The 12,201-nt window shown below is 45.0% G+C and overlaps 1 protein-coding gene across 1 annotated transcript in view; it reads left to right on the forward strand.

The window, feature by feature from the left end:
• Positions 1-1,765: 1,765 nt before the first annotated feature.
• The window catches only part of LOC111962741 (copine-8-like), a 23,257-nt gene continuing 12,821 nt past the window's right edge, over positions 1,766-12,201 (forward strand). The window contains exons 1-4 of the mRNA XM_023986047.2: positions 1,766-1,807; positions 2,087-2,268; positions 2,913-3,040; positions 5,676-5,701. Coding sequence (XP_023841815.1) covers positions 2,119-2,268; positions 2,913-3,040; positions 5,676-5,701 — 304 coding nt within the window. The 5' untranslated portion in view covers positions 1,766-1,807; positions 2,087-2,118. The remainder of the gene's footprint in view (positions 1,808-2,086; positions 2,269-2,912; positions 3,041-5,675; positions 5,702-12,201) is intronic.

Below are 12,201 nucleotides of genomic sequence, written 5' to 3' on the forward strand. Positions count from 1 at the left end.
TGTGTGTGGTGGTGGGGTTGGGTGGTTGGTGTGTGTGTGTGAGTGTGTGTGTGTGTGTGTGTTTGTTGTAGGTTTACTACTTCTGCCATAAGCACAGAGGTTGTAGAACACTCTGGACCCAGTGTGGCAGGCCTTCAAGATCCCTGTCAAGCAGCCTGTGCAATGGAGATTATGATAGGTAACTGATAACCGAGAGATACAGGTAACTGATACCAGAGATGCAGGTAACTGATACCAGAGATGCAGGTAACTGATACCAGAGATGCAGGTAACTGATACCAGAGATACAGTACTGTAAATGACAGATGCATAGATTCAGCACTTTGAAATAAAACTGGAGAATGGCGGAGATTTTGTTCTAGATGGAATGCTTCTTCCCTCTACTCTACATAAAATGTATACACTCCAGTTTATAAAATATTTATATAATCAAATATATTACTATAATAAATGCAATCCACTTTATAGGAATGACCGAGCTAGCTAGGCCTCTTGGGTGTGATGTCTGCCTATATCACTAAGCAACAGAAACTAACCCAACCACAAATAACTAGGTATCAGTATTCCCTGTACTTTTAAGTTGACACAGACCATTTTCTAAACCACATTAGGAATTCAGGTACAAAGCAGTTGTCTGCTGCTACAATCATCTCTTTTTGCGACCCGTGACTCCTCAATCTTTAGCATATTGAATCCCAATAGCAGACATAACTTCCTGAGAGCAGTCTCTTAGAGCCGGACCATCTTCTTACACAATGAGCTTCACTTTTAAACAGAGATTCTCACTAGCACACTAATGTTTTTTTCTAATGGATTTCTCTGTCTTCCTCTCTCTGTTCTCTCTCTCTAGTCTCTCTCTCTCTCTCTCTCCTCTCTCTCTCTCTCTCTCTCTCTCTCTCTCTCTCTTTCTCTCTCTCTCTCTCATCTCTCTGTCTCTCTCTCTCTCTTCTCTCTCCTCTCTCTCTCTCTCTCTCTCGTCTCTCTCTCTCTTGTCTCTCTGTCTCTGTCTCTCTCTCTCTCTGTCTCTCTATCTCTCTCTCTCTCTCTCTGTCTCTCTCTCTCTTGTCTCTCTCTCTCTCTCTCTTCTCTCTGTCTCTCTCTCTGTCTGTCTGTCTGTCTTCTCTCTCTCTCTCTCCTCTTCTCTTCTCTCTCTCTCTCTCCTCTCTCTCTCTCTCTCTCTCTCTCTCTCTTCTCTCAAAGTTGAATTTGAATAGGGACACATTGAATTAAAGTTGAATTTGAATAGGGACACATTGAATAAAAGTTGAATTTGAATAGGGACACATTGAATACACAACAGTCAGATGCATTGCACCATCACTCTTTAGCTTACACCTAATTTCCATTGCTTGTCCCTAGATCTGTGTTAAAACGTTTAGTACTAGCTTTCCATGTTGTATTGTTCATTTTGACTGTGTACCCCATCCCATTTTATTTCCAAGCAGCTACTGTAAAGTACATAATGTATTACTGCAATAGGTTATACTAATTTAACTGAAACTATTTCCATGGTAACCTCTTTATCTACCTTAAGCTCATTTACATCCCTAGTGGTAATTGAAGGTAGGAACAAACTCCTAGCTGAGTGGATTACTAATCAGCTCGTAGGCCTATGTTCATTTTGCAGGGGACAGCAGTTACTGATAACTCATAACCCCTTGTCAATTAATTGAGTTAGTCGGATCGCTTTGAATCGTGATGTAATTGAATGTAGTATGACTGATGCTTCAATATCTTCACTGTTTGCTTTTGTCTTGTAGGACTCAGATTAATTTCACGGTGGCAATTGATTTCACAGCATCAAATGGTGAGTGTGTCTGAATCTGCTTTTAGTTCTTGTCACACCCTGTGCCTGTGTGGCAGTAAGGTAATGTCCATGTGTTTGAATGTTGGTGTCAGAAAACCCAAGACAAAGGGTAAGAAGGAACAATTTGTACCGCCAGCGTTACAGCTACAAGGCTTTTTTTCAAGACAATTCTCAATGGTAGAAAGCTGCTTAATCTTTTGCAATGTATGGACAGCATCCCCTCTTTCCAACTACACAATAGTGTGGACCTCAGTTCTACTGTGTTGGGTTTGTGTCCAGGCAACCCGTCTCAGCCCACCTCCCTCCACTACATGAGTCCGTACCAGTTGAATGCCTATGCCATGGCTCTCAGGGCCGTGGGGGAGATCATCCAGGACTACGACAGTGACAAGATGTTCCCTGCTCTGGGCTTCGGAGCCAAGCTGCCCCCGGACGGACGCGTCTCACACGAGTTCGCTCTGGTGAGGAGACAGGAGACACCTCCATCCATCCTTACATCCATCTATCCCTCCTCCTTCTTACCTGCCACTCTCTCGTCGGTCCTGGTTCTGGACCAGTGGAGGCTGGTGGAGAGAGAACTGATAAATGACCCCTTAGGCTCTGGTCATAAGTAGTTCACTAGTAGTTCCTGTCCTAACTCTTCCTATCCAGATGTAGCGCCCATGCCGCCCTGGGGGCTGGCAGTCATTCCAGCTGCTCAGTTGGGGAACACTCTCCCCAGAGGGGCCCAGCCTGAGACCATGACAGGCCCCATATGCATTCATCTAGGCATTAAGGATTTACCGAGTCAGCCTTTTAACAATGGAATGCATGGAGAGAGAGAGAGAGAGAGAGAGAGAGAGAGAGAGAGAGAGAGAGAGAGAGAGAGAGAGAGAGAAGAGAGAGAAGAGCAGAGAGAGATGAGAGAGAGAGAGAGAGAGAGAGAGAAGAGCGAGAGAGAGAGAGAGAGAGAGAGAGAGAGACGAGAGGAGAGACGAGAGAGAGAGAGCGAGAGATGAGAGAGAGAGAGAGAGAGAGAGAGAGAGAGGGGGAGGGGGGAGGGAGAGAGGGAGATTTCTAAGTTGTCTCGCTCATGTTCCTGTTTGTTCTGTGTGTTCCTGTACAGAACGGGAACCCTCAGAACCCATACTGCAGTGGGATTGAGGGAGTGATGGAGGCTTACTACCAGAGCCTCAAGTCTGTCCGCCTCTACGGACCCACACACTTCTCCCCTGTTATCAACCACGTGGCCAGGTACTGTAGGTCATACACACACACACACCAGAACTAACCACCATGTACAAAGAGCATTCCCAGTGCGATTCCATTGAACTCCTACTGTGGTCCTTCAGTGTGGTAAAATAACCTGCTATGATCAATAGATAGCCCCCGTGTGTTCCACAGTGACCTGTGACTACCCAGGGAAAGACCAGATTAAAATAAATGCTGTAATAGCTCAGCCGTCCCACTGAAATCAATACTAACTGTGGTGGCATGAACACACCCGGACACACGCACACCTACGCACGGACAAACACCCACGCACGCAGGCATGCACACATGCACGAACACACGTCTTGTCTTCTCAGTTTGAGAAAATCGTTTGTGCTTTGTGTGCAACCGCTGAGCATACCGTGGAGATCAAAGGTCAACATAGGTCTGCCTGTCAGACGGGGATCAGAAAGGAACACTCTTTTCACACCCACTCACAGAACAGTAAGTAACCACACATGAAAGCAGTAGCTTAAGCTATGATTGGTGAAATATGGCTGAGTCGCAAAGAAAGTTCAAGGAGAGGGGCTACAAAAATGATCAGATTAATATTGCCATTGAGAAAATTCAAAACAAAACGAGACATGACCTTTTTCAAGGGCAGTCTCGCAAAAAGACGCATTCTTGCATTCTAACGACCCGCTATTCAAAGCGCTCTGAACAAATTAAGGGAATCGTTCACAAACATTGGCACATTCTAAAATCCGATGATAGTCTCGGTAATGTGTTTTCGGACCTCCCCCTGGTCGTATTTTCGCGGGGCAGAAATCTCAGAGATCAGTTGGTTCACTCTGATTTACCACCCCAAGATATTCCTGAACAACGTCTATTTGCGCCCCTACTGGATGGAAATTATAAGTGTAATGGCTGTGCTCAATGCAATGGCACTTATAAATGTAGATCCTTCAAACACCCACAAACAGGGAAATCGATCCCAATCAAAGGCGTTATCACGAGCTCCACTAAGGCAGTTATTTATCTTATAACTTGTCCTTGTGGTAAAAATTATGTGGGTAAAACAAAGCGTGCATTAAAAGTACGTATCTCAGAGCATCGTAGCACCATTAGGTGCCAAAACTTGACCTAACCAGTTGCGGCCCACTTTTTGGAGGCAGGCCACTCGATTTCATCTCTGCGTTATATTGGCATCGAACATGTCACCCTCCCTAGGAGAGGGGGTGACCTTGATAATTTATTGTTAAAACGAGAGGCTGCTTGGATCTTTAACTTAAAGACTCTTGCTCCCTTCGGTCTTAACGTGGACTTTGATCTGAAGCCATTCTTGTGATTGTTGTGACTTTGCCATTGTGGTTGTTTGTAGGCTTGTGTGGTCTTAAGTGAGTCTATGATCGTATGCTATCCATTTGTATTTATTGTATGCTGCTCTTTCTATGCCATTTTAATATTTGAGAAATTAACCAATGATATTAGGCCACTCTTGGCCATGATTATAGACACCTGTGTGTCTTGACRCTATATATAAAGGAGTCATCCCGCAGTGTCTGTGATTGTACCYTGATGAAGACAGCTTGCCTGTCGAAACGTTGGTAAATTAAATATTTTTGCATCTGAGCCAGTGTGCGGCTCTCCTTTATTTTCAAGTTTTCTACTCCGCTAGCCAGCACCTCGCCTAAATAGGTGTACGTTTCTTTTTCTTCTAAATGATTGGTGAAACTGCCACGTCCGTTTATGATATCACAACAAAGAAGTTACTGTTTTACTTTACTTTTTTTTTGTCGGACATAATTGCATGCTCCTCTCCTCCATTTCATCAACACAACGAAACAATACAAGGGCGCTGGGGGGGGGGGGGGGGGGGGCGAACAGTGGCGCTGTTTCTCCCTTTATTGGATTTCAGCTTTAAGTGTGCGTCCCAATTGGTCCCATAGGATCTGGTCCAAATGAATGCACTATATATAGTGAATATGGTGCAGTTTAGGACGCACCCTTAATGTCACATCTCCTCACCATCACACAAATAGATGCGAGAACCTAGTTCAGATTAGATTACAACATCACACCGGTGCCTTTATATGAAGAAGAAAAAAAAATTATGACAAAAGGGACACACACAATACGAGGATAATACATGGCCTTCCAGCTTCCAACTTACTTATTACAGCAATAAAATAAACTGCAAGCGGTCAGAGGTCTTCTCCTCCTCTGCATCCAAAGTTATTCAATGTTGTCCTTCAAAAGTATTCATTCAACGTTGCATGCAGAGAGAATGGTTGGTGGTTGTTGAAAACAAATAAGGCTTTGCACGATTGACCAGTAGACAGACACTATGGGAGACATTGTGATTAATGGTCATTTTATCCGAGCAGAAGAGAATTGGACTCGGTGCCTCGCTGTCTCCCCGTAGTGTGCAGTGTCCCCGTGCCATACATGCTCTACTTGATATTCACTATTGGGAAATCTTACCCAATCATCTATTAACACACACAAGATTGACTGTAACAAGCTATCCCTCCCATCCCTCTTCGCTCCTCAACTCCCATCTATTTCCCGGTGTGGTCAGACCGCCCACGTGGCCTAAGAATAGCCTTGCCGTTCATAGCTCATTTATTCTCAGTGTTACCAAAACACACTGAGGAAAAAACATTTTCACCCAAAGAAGTGTCTCCAGTGTCCAACGAGATGGTCATACTCCCAATACGTGTGGCTGTATTTATTTACCACTCAGATGGTATGCACCCCCCAGGGTTACAGTCCAGGTATGGGCCAGATTTGGGTCTCAACCATCAGCCAAACCACTGACCAAACCATCACTAACATTGAGTGGCTGCTGCCAACATACTGACTCAAATCTCTAGCCACTTTAATAATAAAAAATCGGATGTAATAAATGTATCACTAGTCACTTTAAACAATGCCAATTTATATAATGTTTACATACCCTACATTACTCATCTCATATGTATATACTGTACTCTATACCATCTACTGCATCTTGCCTATGCCGTTTGGCCATCGCTCATCCATATATTTATATGTACACATTCTTATTCATTCCTTTACACTTGTGTGTGTGTATAAGGTAGTTGTTGTGAAATTGTTAGATTACTTGTTAGATATTACTGCACGGTCGGAACTAGAAGCACAAGCATTTCGCTACACTCGCATTAACATCTGCTAACCATGTGTATGTGACCAATAACATTTGATTTGATTTGACTAGCGGTCCATGCATGAGAGTAGATAGATTAGTGAAAGAGTTGTCATAGGCTAACACAAAATATGCTTCATAGCAGGGGTTGGAACCTACATTGTTTTCCAATCATTCCGTTCTGAACAGAACCAGTATTTTTGCTTAATGTTGGACAAAAGCTAGCTAGCTAACGAGCTTGTGTGTGCAGAGCGGCACCACAATTAAAAACACGCCTTCTTTTTTTTTGTGGTTAATAAATCCAATGTGAATAATGATAACTATAGTGTCCTTAACTAGCATTGGAAAAACTGAATCCATTCTTCTGTAATAAAAAAATATCTCTCTAATTTCTGAATCACGCTTGTAACGTCAGTAGGCTACAGTAGTCCATGCTTCAGAGGGGGAGGGACATGAGGGGGGGGCAGATTGCCCGTCTTCTCTCTGATTGTCAGTCGTTCACCTCGCGAGCGGGTGGTTGAGTGAGAGCAGGAGAGAAGGACGGGGAGGGGGGGCGGGGGAGCGTAAGATAGAGTCGTCGCCTGCTCGCGGGAGAGGAGAGGACGAGGAGCAGGAGCATGGCAGAAGGAAGAGGAAGCGGCTAGGATGAGGAGACGGACGAGCGCGCCTGCGAGCGAGGAGAGGCAAGACGGAGAGCTGAGCATGAGAATGAGCAAAGCTCAGCGGCGCACGGGGCAGGAGAGGAGAGGACGCAGGACGAGGGAATTGAGGCATGTAAGGAAGACTCGAGGAGAGGAGCAGGAGCAGGAGAGGAGAGGAGAGGCAGCAAGGAGCACGCGAGAGCCAGACGGAGAGGAAGAGGCCAGCAGAAACTGGCAGGTCAAGAGTACTAAGCGTGTCAGGGGCAGGCGGGGCATAGGGGCCAGGGAGCAGAGTGGAGGTGGAGAAGAGCAGGAGCAAACAGCGAGTTGGTCGGGTCAGCGCAGAGCCCACACAGGGAGGAGAGCAATATGACGCTTTCGCAGTGTGCTAATCAATAATACTGTCATGAAATAAACTGTCAAGTCGCTCTGGACTAGGAGGCGTGCCCTAAATTATCTAACAATGTCACAGATTCACTAATCAATTAACTAAAATGTACTCTATGAAGGCAGCGCGGGTTGGACCCGATTCAGGGACAGAACCGAATAACCCGAAAATAAACAGTATACTCGTTCTCGAATAGCAAACGATTATTTTAACAAGCATCGGGCAATACGTCTTATCTTTACGGTCCGGCCACATTTGCCATTCCAGTCCCCACAACACAAACACTGCAACAAGCGCCCTAGCAATCCAAGCGCTATGTGTCATCTTGTGTATCGCTGTGATTGTGTATGTGTTAGTGCTATTTGCTATATCTTTTCTCTGTGTGCGGGCTGTGTGTGTGTGTGATGTGTGCGTGTGTGTGTGTGTGCTCTGGTCCGCGTCGTGGTTGTGTGTGCTCGTGTGTGTCTTCGTTTCCGTGTGGTCTTTGTGTTGTGTGTTTGTGCCTCCGCTTAGCCATGTTCGCCTTCCCTCCTTCATCCATTTTTGTGCCCTCCCCCCTCTTGGCATTGCAGGCCGACTACTTGTATGCACACCCTCGCACTGTCTGCATTCTCCCTTGAGTCCGCTGCTCTCAGTTATTATTTTTAGAAGCAGTTATCTTACTTTTTTTTTTTATATTAAACAGTAAGTATACTCGGATTCAAGTCTTTTCAATCGCTAGTTTCTAATAGCTTTTGGTACCTTACCTCATTTTTATTTGTGTCTTATTTCATTCCTATTTACCTTTCCCACATTGGATTGATAGTTACCACAATCATAACAAATAGAACGGCGTGTTCTAATTGATGGTACCAGAGCACTCCTTCCGCTCTTGTTCTTACCGCGTCGTCTACGATCATAAGCTCTCGTTAAGCCCATCTAGGTACTTTCTTGTCCAACATCTACCAGCACCACACGATCTTTTCGTTCTGTTCTTCAGCCACACGGTAATAATCGATTTGGAAACACTTTCCTCGTTCTAATTTGTTTAGGTTTCAACCCCTGCTATTATCTGAACAGCATTAATTCTTTGTTTTAGCTTTGTCTCTATCCGACAACCTGCTTCTTCACTAACTCTATCTACTTGCTAGTCCGTGCATGGACGCGCGCTAGTCAATTAGTGCCAACAATCTAATACCTTGTTTGGGATTGGTATCTATACACATGGGTTTTTTGCAATGTTAACTGGTCGTGAGTACGCTAGCGACTGCGCATCTCTTTCCTTCGGGCGCGGGCGGGGTGGTTGTGGGGTGGAGCCCTATTCTCTCGTTTCTCGACGCCGTCTTGCTCCTGAAGGCGCGTATAATATCTATCCCACAAATTGTTTGATGTTCCCTAGACAACCTGTCATCAACATATGCTCCCCAATCTGTTTTGCGCCGCGCTTCACATAGACAGGACCTATTTCGACCACTACAAATGTGTACAGATGGAAGATAATCTGAGAATGGTGTTACACTATAAGCTTCTAGGATTTCACGTATGTGTGGTTTCGAGCGATTCCCTGCCGCCAAGGTGTGTGTGCCGGGTGATCCTCTTGATCGGCTGCATACTCGCGCGAGAGTAATCAGCGTCAGGATGGGTAGGTCGAGTACCGGCGCGAGTACTCTCAAGTGCAGTAAGCTGGGCGAGCTATCTTTCCCTATTCCGGTGGGGTAGGTAGGATGAGTATGATTCAAGGGTGTTCGACTTCCATTTAAACTCCATTCTTCTATCATAGCCAAGCTTTGTGCATTGTTTCAAAGTGACTAGCTGATTCCTAGTCTTATTCGTCACTCTCGAGATTTTTTAATTATTAAAGTGGCTAGACGATTGAGTCAGTATGTTGGCCAGCCAGCCATCATGTAGCTTCGATGCGTTTTGGTACAGCTCGCGTTTTTGCCGCTGACTGTTGTTATGTTTATCCCTTGTTTTTACTTCTCGTCTCCAAATCTGGCCCATCCCTGACCTGTAACCCCGGCTAGCAGGGGGCGCTGCTATACCCATGTTCTATGCCTCGTTGTCCGTTCTTCTACTTTTGGTTCTTTTTTGTTGCTGGCGGTCTGCTTCCGCTCGCAGCTGGCACGACACGAATAGCCAAACCCTGACCAACGCGAGGCGCGCGCAGCGTCTCATTGGTGCTACGTCAACACTGACCATCTGTTTCTGTGGCGTCGGCTATGCTGTGTCGTGGGTTCACCGGTAGTAGCACTTCTTCTGCGCGTCAAAGCCTGTTTCTTTCCTCATGTGTGCTTGGCTGGACGGTAGAGACCTGAAAGATCTGTCCTAAACCTTGCTAGAACGAAACTCGGAAGCACAGACTTCTCCCTGTTCAATCTATATCAACACTGTTGGCAGGTTAACTGTTAGGCTCATTCTCGACACAGACAGACCGGAGATACTTATACCACCGTCTTCATGTACGAAGGTCATATCCCAGTGCGATTCCACTTGAAACTTCCTCTGTGGTTCTTCAAAAAGTGCTTGGTAACAATAACCTGCTATGATCAATTTAGAGTAAGCTCCCTTCGGGTGTGTTCCAGTGACTGTGGAATCTGACCCCATGTACAGCGGCAAGACTTGAAGATTAGAATATAATCATGCTGTAATAGCTCAGCCCGTGCGCCATCCCTGACAATTTCAATGCACTATTGTGAGTGGTCCAATCGAACAACACCGGGACAAATCCTTTCCCGTCTTTTCCCTTTTGCTACACCTACGGTCACGGACATACCTACTTCACGTTCAGACTCCGCGGAGTTCACGCAGGCATGCTATTCAGCTTATGCCACGAACATAGCGATCTTTCGTCTTCTCAGGTTTTTTGAAAGAACTGTTTGTGCTTTGTGTGCAACCGCTGAGCATACCGGTGAGATAAGAGTCACACATAGGTCTGCCTGTCAGACGGGGATCAGAGAGGAACACTCTTTGCTACACACCAACTAAAGAACGTAAAGTATACCACAGCATGAAAGCAAGTAGCTTAAGCTATGATTGGTGGGAATATGGCTTGAGTCGCAATAGAAAGTTCAAGGAGAGGGGCTACAAAAATGATCAGATAATATTGCATTGAGAAAATTCAAAACAAACGAGACATGACCTTTTCAAGGGCAGTCTCAGCCAAAAAGAGCGCATTCTTGCATTTCTAACGACCCGGCTTTCAAAGCGCTCTGAACAATTAAGGGAATCGTTCACAACATTGGCACATTCTTAAAATCCATGATAGTCTCAGGTAATGTGTTTTTCGGCCTCCGCCCTGGGTCGTATTTTCGCGGGGCAGAAATCTCAGAGATCAGTTGTTCACGCTCGTGCATTTAACCACCCCAAGATATTCCTGAAACGTTATGTTCCCGCCTCGGGATGGAATTATAGTGTAAATGGTGTGCGTCATGCATGGCACTTATAATGTAGATCTACTAAACACCCACAAACAGGGGAATCGATCCCAATCAAAGGCTTATCAGACGAGCTCCACTAAGGCAGTTATTTTATCTTATAACTTGGCTCCTTCGTGAGTTAAAAATTATGTGGGTAAAACAATAGCGTGCATTAAAAGTACGTATCCAGAGCATCGTAGCACACATTAGTGCCAAAACTTGACCCTAACCAGTTGCGGCCACCTTTTTGGAGGCTAGGCACTCGTTTTCGATTCATCTCTGCGTTATATTGGCATCGAACAAGTCCCTACCTAGAGAGGGGGTGCTCTTGATAATTTATGTTTAAAACGAGAGGCTGCTTGGATCTCTTTTAACTTAAGACTCTGCCTCCCTCGGTCTTAACGTGGACTTTTATCTGCAAAAAGCCATTCTTTGATGTGTTTGTGACTTTTGGCCATTGTGGTTGTTTTGTAGGCCTTGTGTGGTCTTAAGTGTAGTCTATGATCGTATGCTATCCATTTGGTTTTATTGTAGCTGCTCTGTTCTAGCCTATTTTAAATATTTGAGAAATTAACGCAATATATTAGGGCCACCTCTGGCCTCATGATTATAGACACTGTGTGTCTTGACACTATATATAAAGGAGTCATCTGCGCAGTGCTGTGATTGTACTGATGAGACAGCTTGCCTGTCGACACGTTGGTAAATTAAATATTTTGCATCTGAGCTCCTAGAGTGTGCGGCTCTCCTTTATTTCAATTTGTCTACTTCCGCTAGCCAGCACTCGCCATAAATTAAGGTGTACGTTTCTTTTTCTTCTAATGGATTGGTGAAACTGCACGTCCGTTTATGATATCGACAAAAAGAAGTTACTTGTGTTTTACTTTATTTTTTTTTTGTCGGACATAATTGCATTCTCCTCTCCTGCCATTTTCATCAACACAACGAACAATACAAGTGGCGCTGGGGGGGTGGGGCGGGGGGGGGCGACAGTGGCGCTGTTTTCTTTCCCTTATTGGAATTTGCAGCCTTTAAGTGTGCGTCCAATTGGTCCATAGATTGGTTCCAAATGAATGCACTATACTATACGGTGAATATGGTGGCCATGTTTAGGAACGCACCCTTAATCGGGTCACATTCTCTAACCACTCACACAAATAGATGCGAGAACCAGTTCAAGATTAGATTACAACATCAACAGCGCGGTGCCTTTATATGAAGAAGAAAAAAAAAATTATGACAAAGAGGGACAACACAATACGAGGAGTAATACTGCCTTGCCAGCTTCGCTAACTTAACTTATTATTAGCAAATAAAATAACTGCAAGCGGTCCAGAGGTCTCTCCTCCTCTGCATTCAAGTTATCGCGAATTTGTCCTTCAAAAGGTCATTCATATGCAACCGTTGCATGCAGAGAGAATGGTTGGTGGTTGTGAAAACAAACATAAGGCTTTGCCGATTGGACTCAGTAGACAGACACTATGGAGAACTACTTGTGATTAATGGTTCAATTTTATTCCGAGCAGGAAGAGAATTGGACTAACGTTGCTCGGTCGCTGTCGTCACCGTATTTCGTGTGCGAGTGGTCCCCGTGCCATACATGCTCTACT

Source organism: Salvelinus sp. IW2-2015, linkage group LG4q.1:29 (assembly GCF_002910315.2).
Source record: "Salvelinus sp. IW2-2015 linkage group LG4q.1:29, ASM291031v2, whole genome shotgun sequence".
Lineage (NCBI taxonomy): Eukaryota > Metazoa > Chordata > Actinopteri > Salmoniformes > Salmonidae > Salvelinus > Salvelinus sp. IW2-2015.